Source organism: Mus caroli, unplaced genomic scaffold (genome assembly GCF_978045245.1).
Source record: "Mus caroli unplaced genomic scaffold, Mus_caroli_1 scaffold_4, whole genome shotgun sequence".
Classification (NCBI taxonomy): domain Eukaryota; kingdom Metazoa; phylum Chordata; class Mammalia; order Rodentia; family Muridae; genus Mus; species Mus caroli.
The window spans coordinates 56,653,031-56,679,989 of NW_028227259.1; the positions used below are offsets into that span (position 1 = coordinate 56,653,031).

Below are 26,959 nucleotides of genomic sequence, written 5' to 3' on the forward strand. Positions count from 1 at the left end.
TAAAATAAAGGCAACATATCTTATCAAGGAGATTCAGATAAGCATATGAAGACACATTCCACATTATGCTTGTGGGAAATGCCAGTGAAAACAGTGAGCTAGTTCATACCCCTCAATTTGGAAGACCACGAGCGCTGATGGTAGGAAGTGTTGACCAAGTGTGGAACACCAGGGACTCATACCCTGCTGGCAGCGGACAGTGGTGTAAATGGTGTTAGGAGGCAGTTTGGTCATTTCTTATAAAACTTTCCAGTTTTCCCTGAAGTCCAGAGATTCCACCTGTTGGAAGAGTTGGATAATTATACAAAAACCTACACACAGCTTTGTTCTCGATAGTAAAGCTTAGCAGCCAAGATGTCTACCAGCAGAGAATGGACAGATAAACTAGGTGGTTCATCCAGACAATGAGATATTAATTAGCAGAAAAGGAAATGAACCAGTATAAAGAAACATGACTCTTTGTTCCTGCACGCGCGCGCGTGTGTGTGTGTGTGTGTGTGTGTGTGTGTATGTGTGTGTGTGTGTGTGTGTGTGTGTGTGCGTGTGTGTGTGTGTGTGTGTGTGTGTGTGTGTGCAAGTATGGACGTGGGTTAATGTGGGTGCCGTGGAGGCCTGAGGTGGACATCAGAGTCTTTCAGTCTCTCTTACATTTTTGAGACAAGGTTGTCACGAACCCGGAGCTTTTAGGTGCCACTGTGTTGGCTGTCCAGCAAATCCAGGGTCTTCCTGTGTCTGTCTGACTAGCTGGGATCATAGGTGCAGCCTTCTGCTGGGCCTAGACTTTTATTTTTAAAACAGGGTACTTAGTTCTTATTTATGCAGCATACTCATTGACTGAGCTGTGTCACTGGTTTTCTAGTCAAACGGAGTCTAACTTTAAAGGTTGTGTAGTAAGGATCTAAACTATGACAGAAGACAAAACTAAGAAGATCACTATTTGCCAGGAGTTGGGAGTGAGGCATGAACAGGTAGAACACAGGGATTGGGAGGCAGTCCTACTACCCTCTGATATTTTAAGTGTGGCTGCATGTTTCAGTGACTTAACCAAACCCATAAAGTATACAACAATAAAAGTGAGCTTTATAAAGTAAACCTTTTGGGTGGTTACATGTCACAGTGTGTATGTTCATCAGTGACATGTGGACACTTGTAAAACAAAGTTGTCTGGAGTGAGGATTTGTACTGCACCAGATAACTGAGTTCTCAACAAGTTTTTCCTTTGACACTTTTCTGTGTCACTTCCACCCCAACCATAAGTCACCCTAGTGTGCAGATGGAACTCGGTGTGGGCAATAGTCCCCTCAGAACCCTAGGCCTGGTGTTTTTGACCCTCACTGATGATAGCCCAGGCTGTCTCTGCAGAGTCACTTCCTGTTGCAGCTCCACCTTCACTTGATAGTGTTTTCTTCCTCTAAACTGGGCAGTAAGACTAGCTTATTGGAGAACCATGCTTTGTTGCTTGAGTCCGCCCTGTGCAGTGTTGTTGCTTAATGTCCTTGCCCTGCTTCCCATCCACAGTCTACAAGAAGCTGTGGGGAGAGTTTGAGAAGAGGGGAGCAGAAAAGACCAGAACACAGCTGGTTGACACCCTGCTAGCGGGCTTTATTATTTGTGGGTTCCAGAGTGCATCTTATTTCCTTCCTGAACTTACTTTAATTGTCCCTTTAAAGTATCTCTTTCATAGGTCACAGCAGAGACAACTGTGGACATGTAAACTCAAGCACATTATTTATTATGCATCCTATAGTGATACTATAGGTGGAGTGTGGGTCAGAGCAGTCTCTGTCCTTGACCTCACAGAGTTTCTTTATAGTTACCTTCACTACTAAAGGAGCCCTGGGAAGGCTGTGTTTAGCATTCTAAAGTTGCAGTTGGATATTTTTGCATTGTGTATTGTTTATTTTGTTCAGTAAGTAAATAATAATATCTGAGAGTGAATAGACTTCATGTTAAGCCTTAGATGAACATGAAACAATTGAGCAGAAGTACAGAATCATGAAATTTGTACTGCCTGTTTAGATTTACCCTCAACCATAAAGGGGTGAGAAGTTGTCAGTTGATACACTTAGCTTTCTAATCTGCTGAGTAATTTCTTAAAAGACTTCTCCAAACATTTATATTTAAAAGCCAATTAATAAGTAATTCAGTAAACAAATAATTTTGAGCATTTCTGTGAGTCAGATCCTGTTCTAGGTAGTGTGGAGAGGACTGATCAAAACAAAGCCTGTGATTTCATGACTGCATCTCAGTGTGGGAGTTAGTGAGGAGAGAAAGGCACAGTGTTGCACACTGTGACTGGGAATGTGGAGAGAGAGCATGGAGCCAGTAGAGAACACAGGCTAGGCTGGGTAACCTGGGAAGTGCTGCACACTGTGACAGGGGCTATGGAGAGCATGGAGCCAGCAGAGAGCACAGGCGAGGCTGGGTAACCTGGGGTGAAGGGAGTTGGTCAGCCATGGTATGTCAGGGAGAAAGCCTAGTGCTGGCAGAGGAAACTGCAAACATGAGTTTCCTTGCCAGTGAAGACTTTATGTATTATTTTTTGCTTTATTCAGAATAGTCTTTAGATCTTTCTACAAGCAGGTCTTTTCTCTGAATGTTAACAACGCCTATTTAGTCAAGATGAAATAAATAACCACAATTTCTTATGTATACTTTATAATATGATAGCCATTTCATATTCCTATTATCATTGTATTTAATGTAACTATTTGCCACATATGTTCTTGCCTGTGTGTGTCTTCATGGAGAACTTTGAAAAACCAATACAAATGTCACTTTTACCTTGAAGATTTTCTTTCTGTGGGCATAAGCAAGGTTTTCTTCTTATTTATATACTAATCACAGATGTCTGCCATTGTATGGTTATCAAACTAACTTTTTTTTAACTTATTGTGCATGTGGCTTTTGACCTAGAATCAGTCATTTGCTAAATAAATGTTTGCAGTTAGTATTTAGCCTTGGATATTTATATACCTTTAAACCACTTACCCATTAAGCCATTTAAACCATCGAACATGACACCCATTGAGGCAGATAGTGAGACTATTCAAATTTGAGGTAAAGTTATGACACAAAATATTTACCACAGAGGTGTGGCTATTTTCCATTGCTATGACCAAATATCTAACAGAAGCAACTTAAGGGTTTACCCATTTTGTGTTTTCGGAGGTCATGAGTTTCCTACGGTGGAGCAGGCCTAGTGGACTGTTGAGTGTGTAGTGGTAGAGACTTAGGCAGTGGACCTAACATAGCAGTGGGCCAAGAAGCAGCAAGCAGGACTAGAGGTAAGGTGTGGCTAACCTTTTGTAGCTCTTCCTAGTGACACATTTCTACCAGCCAGGCCCTGCCTTGTGCAGACTCTGTGGTCTCTCCAAAGCTTGCTACATATGTGGGAATAGGAGTCTAAATTTAAGCTTGTGAGAGCAAAGTTCACACTTAAAAAGTGGTGTGTTCAAGAGAAATGTGAATTGAAGTGAGATGCTGTCTAGAAGGTAAGTAAGGAAGAAATTGTATATGTCGGAGATTGGGAATGTCACTTTGGAACCTTCCTTCCCCACCGGACATAGATGCTTTTTGGATCTGTCAGTTGCTTTCTCAGGCAGGCAGTATCAGTGGTATCAGTGGTAGCAATACTCCTTTTCTAAGACTGACGACACATTTCTTTATGTACTTCGTACTGACTCTTGGATTTGGTGGCTTGAAGAGCTGGTTAAAATCCCAAATATTATGTTAAGATAGGGATGATCTTACTAATCAAGTTACCCGTGAGTCATTTCCTCTGAAAGGTACAAACATAGGGTTAGAGATAATAGATTACATTTATAGAATGGCTTTGGTTTTTAATAGTAGAAAATTCTAACTAGAGGAAATAATTTTAATTCACTTAAGATGAAATAAGTAACTATTTTTACTCCAAAACACTTTAATGCTTCAGACAGGGCATTTGTCATTGAATACAGGAACACACGGTGGAACTTAATGCTGTTGTTGGCTAAGCAGGGTAGGTCTTACTCTGTTGAAGCTATTCCATTTCTTCAAATGCCAGGTGCTATCAGTGCAGAGAAAAGGAGAGAGTGTTGAGTATATGGAAGCAAAGGAATCCATCGTGCAGCACTGTAGTAAACTCATGACCTCTGAAAACACAAGCCAAAATGAGTAAACCTTTAACACAAGCTGGGGGCTCCATGGCCAGGATGCCTCCTAGTGTTGTGTGCCCAGCACCAGCTAGTAAGGGCGTTGTTTAAATGAATGAATCCATTAGATAAGAACCATGTTCCGGGTCTGGAAAAATGTTTTTCACTAGTGCGTTTTGGGAACCAAGGTCTTTGAAATACTGATGGAGAATTTCAGTTGTCATGTTTGGAACTATTACACTGTATTCATTACAGCCATGGATCTTATACAGTAGACTGAATTTTAAAATAAGTCAGCTAATCTGATTTAAAGTGACCATTCTTGCTGAATTAACCTAGAAAACAACTGAGAACAACAAAATATATGAGACATTAGAGTATAGCAATAGAGTTAAGAACTCATGACTTGGATTTGTGGGCCTAAGTCATACTTTAAGGAAATAGTATTCTTAAAAAAAAAAAAAAGTAAACTGATGAGAACAGATACTACACTTGATCTTAGCCAAAGGCCCAGAAGGGATTGAGACCCATGCCATGAGAGAGAGCCCATCCCTGACACTATTAATGATAGTCTGCTATACTTGAAGACAGGAACCTGGCACATCTGTCATCTGAGAGGCTTCACCCAGCAGCTGATGTAAACAGATGTAGAAAGCCATAGCCAAACATTAGGCAGAGCTCGGGGAATCTCGTGGAAGAGGAGAGGAAGGATTAAAGGAGCCAGAGAGGTCAAGGATACCATAAGAAAACTCCAGAATCAACTAACATGGGCTTATAGGGGCTCACAGAGACTGAACCACCAACCAGACAGCATGCATGGGATGGACCTAGGCCCCCTGCATAGATGTAACAAACATGCAGTTCATGTGGGTTCCCTGACAGCAGGAGCAGGTGCTCTCTGACTTTGCTGCCTGCTATTAAATCCTTTTCCCCTAACTGGGCTGCCTTGTCTAGTCTCAATAGAAGATGAACTTAGTCCTACTACAACTTGATATGGCAAGGCTGGTTGATATCCATGGGAGGCCCCTGATTTTCTGAAGAGAAAGGCAGGGGGAATGGAGGAAAGGGAGGTGAGAGGTGGGACTCGGAGGAGAGGAGGGAGGGGAAGCTTTGGTGAGGATGTAAGTAAATAAATAAATCAATGGGAAAAATAATACTGTTTGTTGGGGAGGGAGTACATATGTGTTGGGAAGGGCACATATGCCATAGTGTTGTACACTGTCAAGGTCAAGGGACAACTTTGTGGAGTTGGTTCTGTTCCACATTTGGGGGATCAAAGTCAGGTTGGGGATAGACTTCGGGGTGCCAGAGGACTGAAATCAGGGCACCAGACTTGCACAGCGAGTGTGCTTACTCACTGAACCATGTCATCTACTCTAAATTTAGGAAACAGTATTCTGTGTGGAATGTAGATCACTGTTGCCATATTATTGATTGCTCCATCTTCCACAAAACCTCATATACTAGAATTGTCGTCATTACAGACCTGCTGTGTTTGAATTCCTGTGCTTTTGTTGTGGCAGTTTCCCACACTGTGCCTGTCAGCCTTGCCTTCATTCCATTGATTTTTACTGTGTCACTGGAGTGACCTCTTATGAGTCTGATTGCATTTGTCCCTCCTTGAAACCCCTTACTGACTTTGCTTAGTCCTTAGATAAGATCCAAGTTCCCTAGAATGGAAAAGGAAAGGTTTAGACAACTGATATCCCTGCAGTCTCCTGACAGTGCCTTACGGCTTTTCCTATGCTCTCTGTTCTCCATACATAGGAACCCACTTGCGTGTATGTCTGATGTCATGGACTCTCTGCCTGTCACTGAACATTTTCTTTCAGGCGTGCTTCTCTCCCCTCAAGGCCATCAGCTGTAGGGCCTTTAAAATTTTCTAAATTCACTTGAAGATAAGTGTATTGTCTTTCCTACTCTGGATTAGACTCTGTCCAAGTTCCCATAGCATACTATTTTAGTGCTCTGTAGGCCATTGTAAACGAGAGAAATACATTTTCAAGGCCAGAAAATTCATGATCAGGGAACTGGCTGGTAGGTCCAAGCATTCTGTTACATTGTCATGCTGGAAGAAGGAAGGGCAAGAGAGCATGAGATAGGGAGGAATGCAAGAAGGGCAAGTGAGGGCAAAAGATCAAAGTTAGCCTGGAGCTCCTGTTAGCAGGAACTTGCTCCTGAGGGCGGGCTCTCCTGACCCAGCACCCTGTTAGGATCCTTCCCCAGTACTGTTCACTGGGGATTATGTTTCTAGTGCAAGGCTCCTTTGGGGGTGGGGCGCATATTGAAATCATGACATCATGTAGCTAGCTAGTGTTCTTAATAGTTCTAATATAATACCAGAACTTGCCTGTCTTCTTTCTCTCTAGATTGTGAACTTTAAAAAGTACATCATACTTTTTAGCTTTCGAATGACTGCATTGTCTTTTTAACTTCTAATGTCAATCGTTGCCTTTCATGGCATAGAAGTATCAGAATTAACCAGGCCTAAAATATTACTCAGCAAAATTCTAGTTGTTATAAACTTGTGATAAATGGAGGAATGTAGTCCCTGCCCTGTTTTTGTGCTTAGCTGAGCAGACAGAGTAATATATAAAGCTACCACAGATTAGTAGAGTACAGTATAAAGTGATGTTTTTAGGTAGAATGATCTGAGAATATGAATGGAAAAAGTTCAGATTCATTAACGTTTCATAGCCACTTTTTGCTTTCCTTTCCCCAACTGCTTGCTCTTGCTACAATGTCTGTGGCCGTCACTAACTCATCTTATAATCTTGCTAGGATATATTTAAATGTTTTTCTCTTGTTCACTGTTACTTTTCCAGTGCCTAATATGGCAGGTTAAACAATAGATGACATTTATTTAATTGGTGGACTGGACTTTGGAGAAGGAAGTATGTACTAAGTAGTACTTGTGAAAGATTTTTATGAGCAAGTTAGACCTTGAAGTAGACTTTCACGTATTTCTTTTAAATGAGTTAACTTTTTAAAATGAAGTACATTCAAGTAAATAGTTACCCATCAGTAACTAGTTAATTTCAATCAGTCCAGGAATTGATTTTGAGATTGGATCTTGCTCTTTAGCACTGGTTGTCCTAGCATTAGCAATGTCACCTAGACGTGTGAAAGTCCTGCCTATGCCCGAGTACTGAGATTATAGACATGTATGAACGAATATACCTGGTCCAATTTTATCTGTATTTGCATTTTCCAGGTTATATGTTACTCTTAATTTTATCCTTAGACTTTATAGTGTGAGTAAGTACCTGGCCTGATCGATTCCGTGTAGAGATGAGTAAGATAACTAAGACCACTGACATGTGGTTTGTTCACGGTTAACTGTGGACGGTTTACAACAGGGCCAGATTTTAACTACTGATGCGATAACTACACTGTGGCACTGCCACAGATTATATTAAACCTTAAAGTCACTGCATCTAGGAAGACCTCTGCTTCTACTGATATTATAGTTAAACACTATTTTAATGGTTTATTAAAATCATAGCAGTATGTCTACCAATCTTTCAGTGTACCAACCAGCACGTAGGCTGTGCGGAGAAGGAGTGCAGGGCTGTCCTTTACTAGTCACAGCCTCAGAAGAGACCCTTTTGCCCACCCGGCCTTAAGTCTTTGCAGATCTTCATGTGGCTTATGCCCTCTAAATAGTGTTCCATTTTTATTAGTTTATTTTATTTTTATAGTCCTGGGGCTGAAACCCAGGGCCTCGTGCTTCCCAGGCTTTCTATAGCCCTAGATCTTTAGTTTTGACAACTTGAATATAATCTTCTGTTTTTCTTCTGTTGGAAGGGGTTTAACCAACAAATAGATATTAAAGAAAACATGAGAAATAAGATTTGAAAAAAGTCTCTTGAAAAAGATCTTGTTGATCTAAAATGGACACATTTGAAAAGCCAGATAGACAGACGCTTGGATTATGATAAATAGGAAACCGTTTTACACTTTCCTTTCTTCCTTGTTCTGAATGTTTCTACAACCTTTCATTTGAACTAAACTGGGTTGTACAAAAGGAACCCTGTCCGTTCCATGTTAACTTTTTCTTCTTAATATGAGCAGATCTCTTTTTCTTTAGAAATATTGGATACAAAGAGATCTTGAAAGATGAGGAAGTGTTAGAAAAATTGAGGTGTCTCTGCCTATTGATAATTGCATTACTTAATTTTAGTCAGGTTTATTATATCTTTGATGTTCAGATGTATTCTGGTAAGACAAAAGTTCTTGATCTTGGTCTGAAGTCTGATTCTTTTTTCTTTTTCGTTCCGTCCAGCTATAACCTGTGTCCTAGTGTGGCAAGGTAACATTGTCCTCTGCTTTGTTTCAGATCCCTGTATGTCGCTGAGTCCACCGTGCTTCACTGAAGAAGACAGGTTTAGCCTGGAAGCACTTCAGACAATACACAAACAGATGGACGACGACAAGGACGGTGGGATCGAAGTGGACGAGAGTGATGAGGTGGGTGGGGCTCTCTTCTTGCCCGCCTTCTCCTTCAGTCTCTGTTTCTGGGTTCTTCCGGATGCAGTTTGGTTCTCAGTGCCTTTAGCTTTCTTTTTTAAGCTGTGATTTTGCTTATTTTATTTACATGGCTTTTCTGACTTCCTTTGCTTGCTTTTCTCACCACCCCTCTTCCTCCTTCCTCTTTCCTTTCCATTGTAATTGTGACTTCACAGATTGGTAGTTGTGGAATTTTCTTTTTTGGAGATGAGGGTGTGAAGTATAATAACTCAGGCTAGCCTTAAATTCTCCCAGGTTCAAAATCCTTAACCATAGCTGAGCCTCCAGACATGCGCAGTGTCCCCATGCTTCCTGGTTACACAAACTCCTCGTAGTCATGGCTTTCACAAGCACATGCCCTGCTCAGTGTCACTTCCCAGGGCTTCTATACACACCACTGCAAAAAGCCCTGTTAACGATGAGGAGTTGATTCCTGGGCTCAGCTGGGCAATGTTTTTGTTACTGTAGGGATGGGCTTTGGCCGTCTGTGGCAGTTGGCATATGTTTCTGAGCTGCTGTGATGTTTTCCTACACTTTATGATTTCTCTTTCTGTATGTCTGTCATCCAGGAGTCTGGGTGGGAGCTTATTATTGCCTGACAGCTGGCTTCCAAGTGGTAGCATTCCAGGAAGTTCTTGTGTGTGAGTGCTTACCGTGCCTCTAGTTGCCAGGGCTTGCTAGTATCAGATTGGCAAAGGCAAGTCATGTGGATTAGCACAGTCTATGTGGGAAAAGAGTATTGCTACCTCACAGTGACAGTCTCTAAAGATTTATTTATTTATTTATTTATTTATTTATAGTTTTTTGAGACAGGGTTTTCTGTGTAATAGCCCCTGCTGTCCAGGACTCAATTTATAGACCAGGCTGGTCTCAAACTCACAGAGATCCATCTACCTGCCTCTGCCTTCCAAGTTCTGGGATTAAAGGTGTGTTCCACCATGGGCAGCTTTTATTTATTTTTCAAAACCTTAATTTAATTACATAGTTCCCACCCCCTTTCTCCCTCCCTCTAAACTCTCCCATGTACCCCCTCTTTCAAAGTCATGGTCTCTTTTTCTTTAATTGTTGTTACATAGTGTGTGTGTAATGTGTGTGCTGTGCATGTATGCCTGAATACATAATAAAACTTGTGTATACACACACCCACCCCCCACTCCCCCCCATCTATGTGCTTTCAGGGCTATTTTGATGATCAATAGGTGTACTATTCCCTTGGGAAGACTATCCCGAACTCAGCTTTCCTGTAGTTCTTTGTCTAGGATTGAGGCTTGTTAGCATGTCTATTCATCTCATCTTTAGCTAGTCATATTGGTGAGACATCATGGATGGTAGCTTCTGACATTTCTAGGACACATATTTTCACAGCAAACTGACCATTCCTAAGGCTTTTATCTATGGCTTAATCCCCTCTTTCTCGAGCCTTAGGTGCAGGAGGTATCTGTTACTCACAGATGAGTATAGTCCTCACTCCTCATCAAGGAGACTTTGTCGCAGACAGAAACCATTACAGAAAACAACAGTGGATCAAAATGCAGAATTGTGGAGTCCAGTTCCAACTGATATATTTACAAGATGAGCTCAGAATTAAAACAAAAAAGACTGCTACACCTTCATCTAGCAACCAGCAACTCATTAAGTAGATGTGGGTCTTTGTGAGTCTCAGCCCATCCATGGTTAATGTTGACCTGCTTGATCTTATGTGGGTCTTGTACAAGCACCCATGGCTACTGCATCACTCCTCCCCGTTCTCTGGCTCTTAACAGTCTTTCTAACTTTCTGTGATGGTTTTTGAGCCTTCAGGATAGGGGCTGATAACAGTGTTCTATTTAGGGGAGTCTGCATTAATTGCTGCCCACTAAAGAGAGAAGTTTCTTTCCCAGAGTTGAGATTAGCACTAATCTATCTTTAAAAGCATAAATACGTAGAAGAGAGTTTGACAATATATCCATTTAGCAAAACAAGAGTAGTAGGTTACCCCTTAGGGACTATGTCCTTCCTAATGTATACTCAGGTTTATAGCACCAGGCAAGAATTCACTTGTGGTGCAGGCCTCAAATCTAATAAGAAAACACTTGGTTACATCCACAATGCTGATGACATTATACACCAGTGGGCACATCTTGCCTGGCAGATCAATATTGTAGCATTTTGGGTCTACCACAGTTGGGCAAAGTTACCACTGGGTAAGACATTTCTCTCCCAGAGACATGAATATTAGACCATGAAAACTAAGTAGCAAAGAGGATGTTTGCGGGCCAGTTCCAGCATAATTTTTCTATGTCCTACATTGTGAACTCTTCAGTAATAGAGTCCAGAGATGGTGGGCAACCAAGAGTCAAGTCAGTCCAGTGTTGGTTCCCCCAGATGACCACCTGACAAGATTACTTAAGAGGAATTACAAATTCCTTGTAATCTCATCCCTAGCACGGAGAGTTTTATTAACTGATACCTTCTGGGAGGATCATTGTTAGCTCATTCAGGGTACCCCAGTTCATAAAGTCCTATGTTTAAAAAGTAGAGCTTAGCTGGGCGTGGTGGCGCACGCCTTTAATCCCAGCACTCGGGAGGCAGAGGCAGGCGGATTTCTGAGTTCACGGCCAGCCTGGTCTACAAAGTGAGTTCCAGGACAGCCAGGGCTATACAGAGAAACCCTGTCTCGAAAAACCAAAAAAAAAAAAAAAAAAAAAGTAGAGCTTAGGATTTTATTAATATGAAATTTATAGGAAATATTGTTTTTCCTTTTTGATATTGGTATTTAAATATAAATGCAGTGGGCATTTTACTTCACTGGTACCTAAAACCATGTCGAAGTCCACCATTCAGTACAGTAGCCACTAGCCACATATAGTAGTTGAAATTTGAAAATGAGGTATGCTATTAACTGTAATAATTTGTCTAAGTGTGAATATTTGAGAAAAATAAAGTATGTAAATTTGGAAAGTGGAGGCTTGGGAGAATGCTCAGTCTGCAGAATGCTTGCTGTGCAGACATGAAGGCATGCGTCCAGATGCCCAGCACATAGATAGGCTGAGCACGACGGGCACGCCTGTGATCTCAGTGCTGCTGCGGAAACACAGAATGATTTGGGCTCTTCCTGTCCAGCCTGTGTAGCTGAATTGTTGAATTCCAGATTGAGTAGATATCCTGTCTCAAAAAAAAAAAAAATAGGTGGAGACTGCCTGAGCATGGTACCTGACACTGGCCTTCGGCCTTCATGTACACATTGTACAGTAACTGTGCATGTATACACAAAATATGGGTTACGTATGTAAGATGATAATGTCTTGGACATATTAATAACATTAACTGTGGTGCTGAAATTAACTTCTTTTTGTTTAATGTGACTTTTAGAAAATTTAAAATTAAACATTTATATCCATTTTGTTTTGACAGTACTAGTATAGGGCTTAAATGAATGAGTTGTTAATTCTGCAGTTTTGGGCTAGTTTGGTGTCTCCAGTTTTATAATTGTTTTTTAAAATAAAGTATGTCATTAAAAAAAGTAAATAGTTCTGTAATAGGCCTCAATTAGCCATAATTAGGAAATTTCGTGAGTTTAATAAGAAGCCATAGTAAAACAAAAATAAAGTTTCTTGTATTTGAGGGATTTAGTAGCAGTTTTTAAAAAATTCAGAATTATTTAGCATTTTATAATGCTTCACTGCTTTCTTATTTTGTATTTTGGTCAGATCAGAAAGCATTGATCAGTATAGTTTGTATTCAGTCATATGATTTTGAGCTAGTACTTTTGGGCCTTCTGCACGCCAGATGTCCAAATAGTTGCTTGGAATAATCGATGGCTATATGTATGTAGTTTATCATCTTTTGGTGTCTATGGGTCAGAAACCGTAGTGCTGGAGAGGACGGTGTATAATTAATTCTTCTTACATTGCTGCCACCAAACTGGCAGAATCCAGTGAAGAGAAACAAGGTTTCTCTTGGCTCATGATTTCAAAAGTTTCATCCTGTTGGAGTAGAGAAATCATGTTGGAGTGTATAGTGCTGGCCATTGTGTGGTGGAGACTCTTTATATCATGGGAGATAACAAAGCAGAGAATGGGACTGGAATCAGGTCGTGGGTATAACCTTCAACAGACATCACTCAATAGATGGCTCTCCCACCTCCTAATGCTTTCAATTTCCCAGGACAGGCCACCAGCCCCTGAGCAAGTGCTCAGAGCATGAACCTGGGCAAGACATTTTAGATTCAAGCCCTGACAGTGTGTTATCTGACTCTAGTTCTCTTTTACTTTGCTGGTGATGTACCTGCTAGTGCTACAGAATCTAAAAGTCTGCTGCAGGGCTTGAGGGGAAAGGGTGTGTGAGGGATAGAGCCACTAAGATCCTCCTCATGTGCTCTCACATTGTTCTCATGTGTTCTTGTTTACTTGATGTTAGGCCATTTGGCTCTCTCCATAGGGCCTTGTAGAATAGCACTGGCTTCCCCCAGAGCAAGTAAAAAGAGCTCTGAGCAGAAGAGTCGGGTCCCTGTGAGAAGGACCAGTAACACAGAAGTAAGTCACAGACTTTTATCTTTTTAAGGAGTGTTTTTTTCTGGAAGTAATGAGTGCCTGGTACACATGGAGGCAAGAACAGGGTACTAGTATTAGTGTCAAGGTTGGCAGTAAGCTGCCATGTGGGTGCTGTGGACTGAACTTAGGTTTCTCTTCAAGAGCATCAAGTGCTCTTAACTGCTGAGCCATCTCTCTAGCCCATTTGTATTTCATCTTGGAGTGATGTTCCATTGTCTTTCTTCTAGCCTGCTTGCTGGAACTTAGATACTGTCCAGGCTGACACTCAAGAAATGAGGTTAGGAAAATAGATTGGAAGATTCCTGTCCTATTGGGGCCACCGTGAGTGCTGCTTATCACAGCTTGTTTCTTTACTGCCAACTGCAGATGTTCAGTAGGAAGCCTCCCCACGATTATAAAACACTGAAGTAGTAAAATTATATCAGTTCCTTCAAAAGGCCTCATTTTAAAAATGATACATAATCAAACTTTTCAGAGCCAGCTCTTTCATAGGATATATTTAGAATTTTAAGGAATGATGTGTGTGACTAAAAGTTATCTGAGAAGTAGTGGGGCTGGAGAGATGGCTCAGCAGTTAAGAGCACTGACTGATCTTCCAGAGGTCCTGAGTTCAATTCCCAGCAACCACATGGTGGCTCACAACCATCTGTAATGGGATCTGATGCCCTCTTCTGGTGGGTCTGATTTAATGGTGTGTGTGTTAATGTTACCATGTCCTCAAAGACCTTAGACATAAGGAATGACCCACAAAAGCATCAGTTAAGCCTGATGGCCCATGAGTATTGAGAAGGTGAGATGCCAGTGGAAATAGGAAAAACGCTGGTAGGTCAGTAGAACGCTGTATCTCAGGTGGATGGGAAAAACACTCAAGAGTTCCTAGCCTCTAGAGTTCTTTAGTTTTCTTCACATCTGTTCTTTAAAACAGAAGTCTTACTGATGGCAAATGTAGATCACTCAGTGTTCCTGATAGCTGGGAAAATAAAGAGCTGTGGGAAGTGGACAGTAGCTTTGTCTGCATGCACGTCTCCAAACTATTCTTGTTGCACCTCTCTCATTATAGGAAGGAATTTCTGCATATGTACTCTCAGATACAATTTTAAATATCTATATTTTAATAACGTGTGTGTATATTAGCTGTTAAATAGGTGCATATAAACTATTTACAAGTGTTAAAAATGGGATACAGTTGAACATCTTCTCTGTCAACTGCGTTAGATTGTATATCCCTCTGTGAGAGGTCTGAACAACTTAAGTTGGAAGTCTCTGTACAAATAAGTTATAAAAAGAAGTTCATGGTGTAAGTCGCATAGTCTGCTCACATTTTTGTAAGAGCAACCAAGTCTGAGAATCTTTTAAGGAAGTGCATTCAGAGGCACTGCTGTGTTTGCAGATTTCTTGAGAATCTCATGTTGATATCTGTGATACCTGCAAGAAATGGCAGAGCTCAGTTATCTACATACCAATCTAGAAATGCATATGTGTAAGGCTGAAAAGATAGATGTTTTGATATGGGAGGATATCACTGAACTATATATTCTTTTTTGAAAAAGAGCTTTCCCCATAAATTTGTTCCTATAGCTATTTTAGGTGTAAATTCTATAAAGTTTTAAATTTAATTCATACTGAGAGAATAAGTGTCTTACTCAATACTCTGAGGAGACCCTAGAAATAGAGTGTGAAATAGCTGTAGGGAGGATATCTAGGAAGCTAGGTGAGAGGGGTCTTTCAGGCTATTTTGATATCAATGACTCACAGAAATGTGCTAATCACCAAATAGTAATCCTATCATTTTTGTTACTTCTTTGATCATTTGTAATTTAACTGGAGTTCAAATTATGAAGAATGATATGGGTCCAAGTGTGTGTTTGGAAGGAGGAAGGGAAAAAGTTTGGGCACATGTATATGTTATCTGTCTTTACAGAGGAAAGAAGGAGAAAGCTCTCTGTAGCCAAATCCCAGGGCCTCACAGTAGAAAAGAAGTAGATAAAAAGGGAATTGGCCCAGTGGGGAGAACCTACTCTACAGACCAAATCAAAGAATGCTCCCTAGAAAACCCGCAGTAGCTTGACAGGCGTTCTAGAAGCAGTGCCCAGCCCTGCTGAGCCACAAGTCTGGGTGGAACCAAATGTTCGGTTGTGCCAAGCCCTTTGATTGTGCTATCTGATGAAACTTGAGAGTCATCTCAGGACACTGATAGTAGCAGAGGAACTTTATATCTTAACTTGGTGCTGACTCAGCGTCTCTGTCTTACTTGTCATTATTGCATCCCTGGAGAAGCAGCCCAGGGCTCAGTCTTCCTTGTTCCTGGGCAGCGCTTTGGTCATCTGCAGAGTGCATGGCCTCACTGCTGTGAAGGTCTGACAAAAGACCCTGCTTTCCCCTTGTTCTTGTTGATTTTGCTTTTCATAAGTTTATCTTGAAATTTTCTAGTACTTTCTGTTAAAAAAAAGATGTGGACCTATAAAAGAGCTAGGTTTAAATTTTTTTTTTAAAATATTTTTATTACATATTTTCCTCAATTACATTTCCAATACTATCCCAAAAGTCCCCCATAGCGCCCCCCACTTCCCTACCCACCCATTCCCATTCTTTTGGCCCTGGCATTCCCCTATATTGGGGCATATAAAGTTTGCAAGTCCAATGGGCCTCTCTTTCCATTGATGGCCGACTAGGCCATCTTTCGATACCTATGCAGCTAGAGACAAGAGCTCCAGGGTTCTGGTTAGTACATCATGTTGTTCCAACAATAGGGTTGCAGATCCCTTTAGCTCCTTGGGTACTTTCTCTAGCTTCTCCATTGGGAGCCCTGTGATACATCCAATAGCTGACTGTGAACATCCACTCCTGTGTTTGCTAGGCCCCGGCATCGTCTCACAAGAGACAGCTATATTTGGGTCCTTTCAGCAAAATCTTGCTAGTGTATGCAATGGTGTCAGCGTTTAGAAGCTGATTATGGGACGGATCCCTGGATACAGCAGTCTCTAAATGGTCCATCCTTTCATCACAGCTACGAACTTTGTCTCTGTAACTCCTTCCCTGGGTGTTTTGTTCCCAATTCTAAGAAGGTGCACAGTGTCCACACTTTGGTCTTCATTCTTCTTGAGTTTCATGCGTTTAGCAAATTGTATCTTATATCTTGGGTATCCTAAGTTTTGGGCTAATATCCACTTATCAATGAATACATATTGTGTGAGTTCTTTTGTGATTGTGTTACTTCACTCAAGATGATGCCCTCCAGGTCCATCCATTTGGCTAGGAATTTCATAAATTCATTCTTTTTAATAGCTGAGTAGTACTCCATTGTGTAAATGTACCATAATTTCTGTATCCATTCCTCTGTTGAGGGACATCTGGGTTCTTTCCAGCTTCTGGCTATTATAAATAGGGCTGCTATGAACATAGTGGAGCATGTGTCCTTTTTACCGGTTGGGACATCTTCTGGATATATGCCCAGGAGAGGTATTGCTGGATCCTCCGGTAGTACTATGTCCAATTTTTTGAGGAACCGCCAGACTGATTTCCAGAGTGGTTGTACAAGCTTGCAATCCCACCAACAATGGAGGAGTGTTCCTCTTTCTCCACATCCTCGCCAGCATCTGCTGTCACCTGAATTTTTGATCTTAGCCATTCTGACTGGTGTGAGGTGGAATCTCAGGGTTGTTTTGATTTGCATTTCCCTGATGATTAAGGATGTTGAACATTTTTTCAGGTGCTTCTCTGCCATTCGGTATTCCTCAGGTGAGAATTCTTTGTTCAGTTCTGAGCCCCATTTTTTAATGGGGTTATTTGACTTTCTGGAGTCCACCTTCTTGAGTTCTTTATATATATTGGATATTAGTCCCTTATCTGATTTAGGATAGGTGAAGATCCTTTCCCAATCTGTTGGTGGTTTTTTTGTCTTATTGATGGTGTCTTTAGCCTTGCAGAAGCTTTGTAGTTTCATGAGGTCCCACTTGTCAATTCTCGATCTTACAGCACAAGCCATTACTGTTCTATTCAGGAATTTTTCCCCTGTGCCCATATCTTCAAGGCTTTTCCCCACTTTCTCCTCTATAAGTTTCAGTGTCTCTGGTTTTATGTGAAGTTCCTTGATCCACTTAGACTTGACCTTAGTACAAGGAGATAGGAATGGATCGATTCGCATTCTTCTACATGTTAACAACCAGTTGTGCCAGCACCATTTGTTGAAAATGCTGTCTTTCTTCCACTGGATGTTTTTAGCTCCCTTGTCGAAGATCAAGTGACCGTAGGTGTGTGGGTTCATTTCTGGGTCTTCAATTCTATTCCATTGGTCTATTTGTCTGTCACTATACCAGTACCATGCGGTTTTTATCACAATTGCTCTGTAGTAGAGCTTTAGGTCCGGCATGGTGATTCCACCAGAGGTTCTTTTATCCTTGAGAAGAGTTTTTGCTATCCTAGGTTTTTTGTTATTCCAGATGAATTTGCAGATTGCACTTTCTAATTCGTTGAAGAATTGATTTGGAATTTTGATGGGGATTGCATTGAATCTGTAGATTGCTTTTGGCAAGATAGCCATTTTTACAATGTTGATCCTGCCAATCCATGAGCATGGGAGATCTTTCCATCTTCTGAGATCTTCTATAATTTCTTTCTTCAGAGACTTGAAGTTTTTATTATACAGATCTTTCACTTCCTTAGTTAGAGTCACGCCAAGATATTTTATATTATTTGTGACTATTGAGAAGGGTGTTGTTTCCCTAATTTCTTTCTCAGCCTGTTTATTCTTTGTGTAGAGAAAGGCCATTGATTTGTTTGAGTTAATTTTATATCCAGCTACTTCACCGAAGCTGTTTATCAGGCTTAGGAGTTCTCTGGTGGAATTTTTAGGGTCACTTATATATACTATCATATCATCTGCAAAAAGTGATATTTTGACTTCATCTTTTCCAATTTGTATCCCTTTGATCTCCTTTTGTTGTCGAATTGCTCTGGCTAGGACTTCAAGTACAATGTTGAATAGGTATGGAGAAAGTGGACAGCCTTGTCTAGTCCCTGATTTTAGAGGGATTGCTTCAAGCTTCTCACCATTTACTTTGATGTTGGCTACTGGTTTGCTGTAGATTGCTTTTATCATGTTTAGGTATGGGCCTTGAATTCCTGATCTTTCCAAGACTTTTATCATGAATGGGTGTTGGATCTTGTCAAATGCTTTTTCCGCATCTAAGGAGATGACCATGTGGTTTTTGTCTTTGAGTTTGTTTATATACTGGATTACGTTGATGGATTTCCGTATATTGAACCATCCCTGCATCCCTGGGATGAAACCTACTTGGTCAGGATGGATGATTGTTTTGATGTGTTCTTGGATTCGGTTAGCAAGAACTTTATTGAGGATTTTTGCATCAATATTCATAAGGGATATTGGTCTGAAGTTTTCTATCTTTGTTGGGTCTTTTTGTGGTTTAGGTATCAGAGTAATTGTGGCTTCATAGAATGAGTTGGGTAGAGTACCTTCTGTTTCTATTTTGTGGAATAGTTTGTGAAGAACTGGGATTAGATCTTCTTTGAAGGTCTGATAGAACTCTGCACTAAACCCATCTGGTCCTGGGCTTTTTTTAGTTGGGAGACTATTAATGACTGCTTCTATTTCTTTGGGGGATATAGGGCTGTTTAGATCATTAACCTGATCTTGATTCAACTTTGGTACCTGGTATCTGTCTAGGAACTTCTCCATTTCATCCAGGTTCTCCAGTTTTGTTGAGTATAGCCTTTGGTAGAAGGATCTGATGGTGTTTTGGATGTCTTCAGGATCTGTTGTTATGTCTCCTTTTTCATTTCTGATTTTGTTAATTAGGATGCTTTCCCTGTGCCCTCTAGTGAGTCTGGCTAAGGGTTTATCTATCTTGTTGATTTTCTCAAAGAACCAGCTCCTTGATTGGTTGATTCTTTGAATAGTTTTTCTTGTTTCCACTTGGTTGATTTCACCCCTGAGTTTGATTATTTCCTGCCGTCTACTCCTCTTGGGTGAATTTGCTTCCTTTTGTTCTAGTGCTTTTAGGTGTGTTGTCAAGCTGCTAATGTGTGCTCTCTCTAGTTTCCTTTTGGAGGCACTCAGAGCTATGAGTTTTCCTCTTAGAAATGCTTTCATTGCGTCCCATAAGTTTGGGTATGTTGTGGCTTCATTTTCATTGAACTCTAAAAAGTCCTTAATTTCTTTCTTTATTCCTTCCTTGACCAAGGTATCATTGAGAAGAGTGTTGTTCAGTTTCCACGTTAAGGTTGGCTTTCTATTATTTATTTTGTTATTGAAGATCAGCCTTAGTCCATGGTGATCTGATAGGATGCATGGGACAATTTCAATATTTTTATATCTGTTGAGGCCTGCTTTGTGACCAATTATGTGGTCAATTTTGGAGAAGGTACCATGAGGTGCTGAGAAGAAGGCATATCCTTTTGTTTTAGGATAGAATGTTCTGTAGATATCTGCCAGATCCATTTGATTCATAATTTCTCTTAGTTTCACTGTGTCCCTGTTTAGTTTCTGTTTCCATGATCTGTCCATTGGTGAAAGTGGTGTGTTGAAGTCTCCCACTATTATTGTATGAGGTGCAATGTGTGCTTTGAGCTTTACTAAAGTTTCTTTAATGAATGTGGCTGCCTTTGTATTTGGAGCATAGATATTCAGGATTGATAGTTCCTCTTGGAGGATTTTACCTTTGATGAGTATGAAGTGTCCCTCCCTGTCTTTTTTAATGACTTTGGGTTGGTAGTCAATCTTATCAGATATTAGAATGGCTACTCCAGCTTGTTTCTTCATGCCATTTGCTTGGAAAATTGTTTTCCAGCCTTTCATTCTGAGGTAGTGTCTATCCTTTTCTCTGAGATGAGTTTCCTGTAAGCAGCAAAATGTTGGGTCTTGTTTGTGTAGCCAGTTTGTTAGTCTATGTCTTTTTATCGGGGAGTTGAGTCCATTGATATTAAGAGATATTAAGGAAAAGTAATTGTTGTTTCCTGTTATTTTTGTTGTTAAAGTTGGCATTTTGTTCTTGTGGCTGTCTTCTTTTAGGTTTGTTGAGGGATTACCTTCTTGTTGTTTCTAGGGCGTGGTTCCTGTCCTTGTTGTATTGGTTTTTTTCTGTTATTATCCTTTGAAGGGCTGGATTCGTGGAGAGATAATGTGTGAATTTGGTTTTGTCGTGGAATACTTTGGTTTCTCCATCTATGTTAATTGAGAGTTTGGCTGGGTATAGTAGCCTGGGCTGGAATTTGTGTTCTTTTAGTGTCTGTATAACATCCGTCCAGGATCTTCTGGCTTTCATAGTCTCTGGTGAAAAATCTGGTGTAATTCTGATAGGCTTGCCTTTATATGTTACGTGGCCTTTTTCTCTTACTGCTTTTAGTATTCTATCTTTATTTAGAGCATTTGTTGCTCTGATTATTATGTGTCGGGAGGTATTTCTTTTCTGGTCCAGTCTATTTGGAGTTCTGTAGGCTTCTTGTATGTTCATGGGCATCTCTTTCTTTAGATTTGGGAAGTTTTCTTCTATAATTTTGTTGAAGATGTTTGCTGGTCCTTTGAGTTGAAAATCTTCATTCTCATCCACTCCTATTATCCGTAGGTTTGGTCTTCTCATTGTGTCCTGTATTTCTTGGATGTTTTGAGTTAGGATCTTTTTGCGTTTTATATTTTCCTTGATTGTTGTGCCGATGTTCTCTATGGAATCTTCTGCACCTGAGATTCTCTCTTCCATCTCTTGTATTCTGTTGCTGATGCTCGTATCTATGGTTCCAGATTTCTTTCCTAGGGTTTCTATCTCCAGTGTTGCCTCATTTTGGGTTTTCTTTATTGTGTCTACTTCCCTTTTTAGGTCTAGTATGGTTTTGTTCATTTCCATCATCTGTTTGGATGTGTTTTCCTGTTTTTCTGTAAGGACTTCTACCTGTTTGATTATGTTATCGTGTTTTTCTTTAAGGATTTGTAACTCTTTAGCAGTGTTCTCCTGCAATTCTTTAAGGGATTTTTGTGCTTCCTCTTTATTGTCTTCTGCCTGTTTAGCAGTGTTCTCCTGCATTTCTTTAAGTGTGTTATTAAAGTCCTTCTTGAAGTCCTCTATCATCATCAGGAGATATGCTTTTAAATCCGTGTCTAGCTTTTCCGGTGTGTTGGGGTGCCCTGGACTGGGCGAAGTGGGGGTGCTGGGTTCTGATGATGGTGAGTGGTCTTGGTTTCTGTTAGTAAGATTATTACGTTTACCTTTCGCCATCTGGTAATCTCTGGGGTTAGTTGTTATCGTTTTCACTGTTTAAAGATTGGAGCAGAAGCTGTGTTCCACTCACCAGTAGTCTCTAAATCCTGCGGCGGGGGTTGTGGGTAGCTGATGGTACCCCGGTGCTGGTCCAGCCGGAAGAGGCCTGTGGTCCTACTCAGGCCGTTTTTCTGCTTCCCTAACTAATGCAGTCTCTGGTCCTGCGTGCAATTGGATTGGAGCAGAAGCTGTGTTCCACTCTCCAGAAGTCTTAAGATCCTGTGGTGGGTGTTGTGGGTAGCTGGTGAGTGTCAGCCGACCCTGCGCCCCAGCTGCCCCGGTGCTTTTCTGACCGGAAGAGGGTTGTGGCCCTATGTAGGCCGGATTTCTCTCTCCCCAACCAGAGCAGTCTCAGGTCCCGCGTGATTGGACTGGAGCAGAAGCTGTGTTCCACTCACCAGCAGTCCCAAAATCCTGCGGTGGGGGTCGTGGGTAGCTGGCGGGTGTCAGGCAACCCTGCGCTCCCGCTACCCCGGCGCTGATCTGGCCGGATGAGGCCTGTGGCCCTACTCAGGCTGGTTTCTGCTTCTCTAACTAATGCAGTCTCAGGTCCCGCGCAATTGGATTGGAGCAGAAGCTGTGTTCCACTCACCAGCAGTCCCAAAATCCTGAGGCGGGGGTCGTGGGTAGCTGGCGGGTGTCAGGCAACCCTGCGCTCCCGCTACCCCGGCGCTGATCCAGCCGGATGAGGCCTGTGGTCCTACTCAGGCCGTTTTTCTGCTTCCCTAACTAATGCAGTCTCTGGTCCCGCGTGCAATTGGATTGGAGCAGAAGCTGTGCTCCACTCACCAGAAGTCTTAGGATCCTGTGGCGGGTGTTGTGGGTAGCTGGCGAGTGTCAGCAGACCCTGCGCCCCAGCTGCCCCGGTGCTTTTCTGACCGGAAGAGGGTTGTGGCCCTACGTAGGCCGGATTTCTCTCTCCCCAACCAGAGCAGTCTCAGGTCCCGCGTGATTGGACTGGAGCAGAAGCTGTGTTCCACTCACCAGCAGTCCCAAAATCCTGTGGCGGGGGTAGTGGGTAGCTGGCGGGTGTCAGGCAACCCTGCGCTCCCGCTACCCCGGTGCTGATCAGGCCGGATGAGGCCTGTGGCCCTACTCAGGCCGGTTTCTGCTTCCCTAACTAATGCAGTCTCAGGTCCTGCGCAATTGGATTGGAGCAGAAGCTGTGTTCCACTCACCAGCAGTCCCAAAATCCGCTAGGTTTAAATTTTCCGGAGAAAATCCTTTGATATTTCTGAAGTAGGGTGGTTCACAACCTAGATGATTAAGAACCATTTTGTAAATTACTGACTCAGATCTTAGTGAAATGTTCTAGTATTTTTCTACTTATACCTAGATACTTCAATTTCACTTGTAAAATTCCTATCCTGCTCCAGTGTTTAGTTGAGTACCCGGCCTCTTGATGTGTTATTGTGACAGGTGTAGAACTCATCTCCTGAACTTCCTTTGTCTTTGAGATTCCAGCTCATTTGCCAATTACTTTTGAGTTAATGACATTTAAAGAACTGATGCCCTTTTAGAGTCTGCCCATGCTCCAGTGGATGGCCCCTCACCCACACACATACTGGTAGCGCAGCTTGGATCCAGTGGCTTTAAAAAAAGGCTGCATGCGGTTGGAAGAGAAAAGTGGTGGAAAAAGTATATGGAAGGAGTTAGAGGGGAAGGAATTGGGGGTGGTTATATATAGGTGTGTGTGTGTGTGTCCCCATCCATCCGTCTGTCAGTATATGAAATTCTCAGGCAATATATTAAAAAGAGAAAGGGAAGCCGGGCGTGGTGGCGCACGCCTTTGATCCCAGCACTTGGGAGGTAGAGGCAAGTGGATTTCTGAGTTCAAGGCCAGCCTGGTCTACAGAGTAAGTGCCAGGACAGCCAGGGCTATACAGAGAAACCCTGTCTTGGAAAACAAAAAACAAAACAAAAAAAGGGAGCAGATTCTCCCAGAGTGTCTCTTACTGTGACTGTATGTATCCTTCAAAGCAATCACTGTAGGTGAAAAGTCTCTGTAGTCCTTTTGTAGACGTTCGTCCCTGGTTCTTCCTCCCAGCCCCATGTTCCCAGAAAGAAGACTCAGACTCAAAATATATTTACAGATTTACCTTGGCCATATAGCTAGGCTCTTCTCTGACTAGATATCCCATATATTCCAGCCTATATTCTACCATGTGGCTGGTTCCCTGTGCTCAGGTACCATACCTTCAGCTCATCACATCTTCCCAGCATGTCTCCCTGCTTCCTTCTCTCCTCAAACCCTTTCTCTATCTCTCCTGGATGTTTCACCTCTACTTCCTGCCTAAGCCATAGATCACATGCTATTTAATTGACAGGCGATGCATCCGTCCTGTACACAAGATGTTCTCTCTATACCCTGTTATTTGTTTCTGTTTATGTCATAACCTCTACCATACAATTCTGATTCATTGCAGCAGGCTATTCTTGAAGCTGCATTAGTTATAGACAATTTAAGAAGCTCCTTTAGTATTTAATAGAAAAGTTCATGTACACTAAATTTGTCCTTCTAGTTAACTAGGAACTTAAACACCATTGTATGTATAGTTATTGCAGAACAATGAGCTTAAAATGGTAAATACAAACTCAGAAGGAGTGGGTATAAGATGTGTTGAAGAAACAAGTATTTCCCAGAATCGTATTTTATGGCATCAGAGAACAATAAAACATTAAACTCAGTACATTTGCCTCTTTCTAGGCATGACAACCTTGTTTTAATTGGGAAATCTTTTTTTTGCTATTTCTTAGATTCTTTCAATTTAACTCAAACCACATGTTAATTATACATTTTCATATAAAATACTTTTACATTCCTGTTCTGTTAATTTTTAATTTCCTTCAATAAGAATTTCCAACTCAACAGCTACAGACTGGCAGGGGCAGAGAGTAGGAGTGAATCACGGCTGTGCATCTGGCCGTGACAGTCGCAGCCTGTCTGTACTGCTGGTCCTGTTCCTCTCCTCCCCCTCTGAGGATGCTCAGGACCACAGCATGGCATTGCATTTACGTAATTCTCTTCTGGAGAGTTTAGCACACTTTTACATATTGCTTGATTTTCTGGAAGATGTCTGAATGTGAGTGTGTACAGAACATATTCCATGAATGACACAGCAATGTCTTAGTGTAACATTATCATCATTAGTCTTACATTATTACTATTATAGAGTGGCAGATAGGTTTTTTTTTTTTTTGTCCAAACTTGGATACTTTTAAGGGTAAAAGTCAGTACTGTTAATAATTACACCAAGATAGCAGGTATAAATGAAGTCTCCCTGAAGCCCAGGGCCACGTTATTATATTCACCATATGGCTAATTGTAATTCTGCTTTATGCTGTACTTAACTCTTTAGAGTTTACCCCTTCCTAAGTTGTTATAAATTGCTCTAAGTATTACACCAATCTTTGTGTTATTAGAATTTATATAATTACTCGAAGCCTGTTAATATGGTTCAGTTTTCTCTAGTTACATGAAAGACCTATGCAGAGAGTTAATTGTGTGTGCAGATCTGTCTGTGCATGTGTGCAGTTGCACATACATTTGTGTGAGCATATGCTTAGAAGTTAAAGGAACCCTTGAATATTATTTCTTAGGAGCCATCCATTTTGTTTTATTTTGAATTAATATGTGTTACTAGAGCTCACCAGCTAGGTTAGGCTAGCACCAGAGATCTATTTTCCAGTAGCAGGATTACAGTAACAAGCTGTCATGTGTGGCTTTTGTTAAGTGGCTTCTGGAGATCAAAATCAGGTGCTTGGTGCATCTCTTACCTCAGAAAGGTTAAATTCTTTTTCCCGACTTAATGTTGTTATTTAAAAAAATTCTTTAGAAACAATATAGCTGCATAATGTTTTCTATAGCAAAACACTATTCAGTAATCCTTTCATAGATTTTATAATTTTATAGTTTCTTAGGTTCCCCAAATTTATTATCTTGATTTCTAAAAATGTCTTTATCTTTATTGAGGCCTGAATGGTGTGTGTTGTCTAATTTTATGTGTGTGTATATATTTGTATGTTGATATGCAGCATGATTTGATACACTTTATAAATATGTCCTAACACTTCATTTAAGTACTATTAGAGAGGTATAGTCATTTTTATGTTTTGGTTTTTGTTTTATTCTCTTTTTTTTCTTTTTCTTGGCCCTATAAGAGTTTAGCAAATGCCTGTTATTTTGTCATTCAGTTAAACAAGTTTGACCGAATATTTTGAAGTCCTGTTTATATGTAGTACTGTGTATGTATAGGGCAGTATGAAACATGAATATAAATATCAGTGAATTTACCATCATATGATGTTATAACTGTGTAATAAGAGGTGCATTCTGACAAATTATGTATTAGGAATTTGAATGAACTGTGGAAATGGCCTGTGCTTTAGAGAAAATAATTCCTGGCTTCGTGTTTCTTCAAATCTTGATGACATAGGTCCTTTGCAAAAAAAAAAAAAATGTATCCTTTGAAAGTTTTATACATACAATATTTTAATCTTATATCACTACCACCCTCCAAGTCCCCCAGTACCCCTTACATTTTTGATGCACATTTTACATACAACTTAGCAGAGAGATTTTACTTCAATTGTTTCTGAATTTTGAAAAACAAATACACCTTTATATTGATACATGGCATAATGGCATAGGTTTTAAGTATACAGCTTGATCTTGAAAAACATATAGACCTGTGACCTGTGAATTTGAGATACAGAACATTTGACCCTCACATTATTCTTTTGTAGAAGACAGCAGTGATACATTTTTCAGTTATGTAATCTTTTATGTATTGTTGGGTAGTAATTTTTCTCTAACTGCAATCAGATCTCATTTCCCATGCTTTTTTGATGTGTTTAAAGCCTGCCAGTGATCTGACCCTGACCAGAGATGTTAGGATTGCCTTATTGCCAGAGGCCATATAGCCATTAAAAAGATCACAGACTTGATGTGTGTGCACTGTCTTCCCTCGGTGTGTTGTAAATTGTTTGTGTTCCTGAAGAGCAGCTTGTTTCCTCTCTCCCTACTCTAGGGCAGCTCTTTAGAACATTTCTTCTCTCCAATAGCTGCAGTTCCCATTTTCCTCCGGAAACCTTGCCATCTGTCTTCAACCTGATGTTAGTTTTCTTTCTTTGTAAACATACTGTACTGGCTAGTTTTGTGTTAACTTGACACAGGCTGGAGTTATCACAGAGAAAGGAGCTTCAGGTGTGGAAATGCATCCTTGAGATCCTGTTCATTTAAGATACGCTTTTATGAAATTTGCTGTCATTTTGTTTGCTATACTCAGCTGTGAATCTCAGTATTTTTCATCTAGTATTTTATGTCTAAAATATTGGCTTAGAATTTTGTCTTAAACTTTTAAAAACTTTAACTGTATATGCCTCTATTTAACATGCTTATTTTGTGTCTCAGCTTGTTGAATATGTAGACTATGTCTGTAAAATATCTATTTGAAATTATGTGCATGCCAGGGGGGTGATGTGTGTATAAATGTCTTTGTAGGGGACAAAA

General features: G+C 40.8%; 1 protein-coding gene and 1 pseudogene across 1 annotated transcript in view; one reads left to right on the top strand and one right to left on the bottom strand.

The window, feature by feature from the left end:
* The window catches only part of Stim2 (stromal interaction molecule 2), a 125,818-nt gene that overhangs the window by 46,045 nt on the left and 52,814 nt on the right, over positions 1-26,959 (top strand). Inside the window, exon 2 of the mRNA XM_021162824.2 lies at positions 8,476-8,606. Within this exon, the coding sequence (XP_021018483.1) occupies positions 8,476-8,606 (131 nt within the window). The remainder of the gene's footprint in view (positions 1-8,475; positions 8,607-26,959) is intronic.
* Positions 4,543-4,657, bottom strand: LOC115031249 (U2 spliceosomal RNA; annotated as a pseudogene).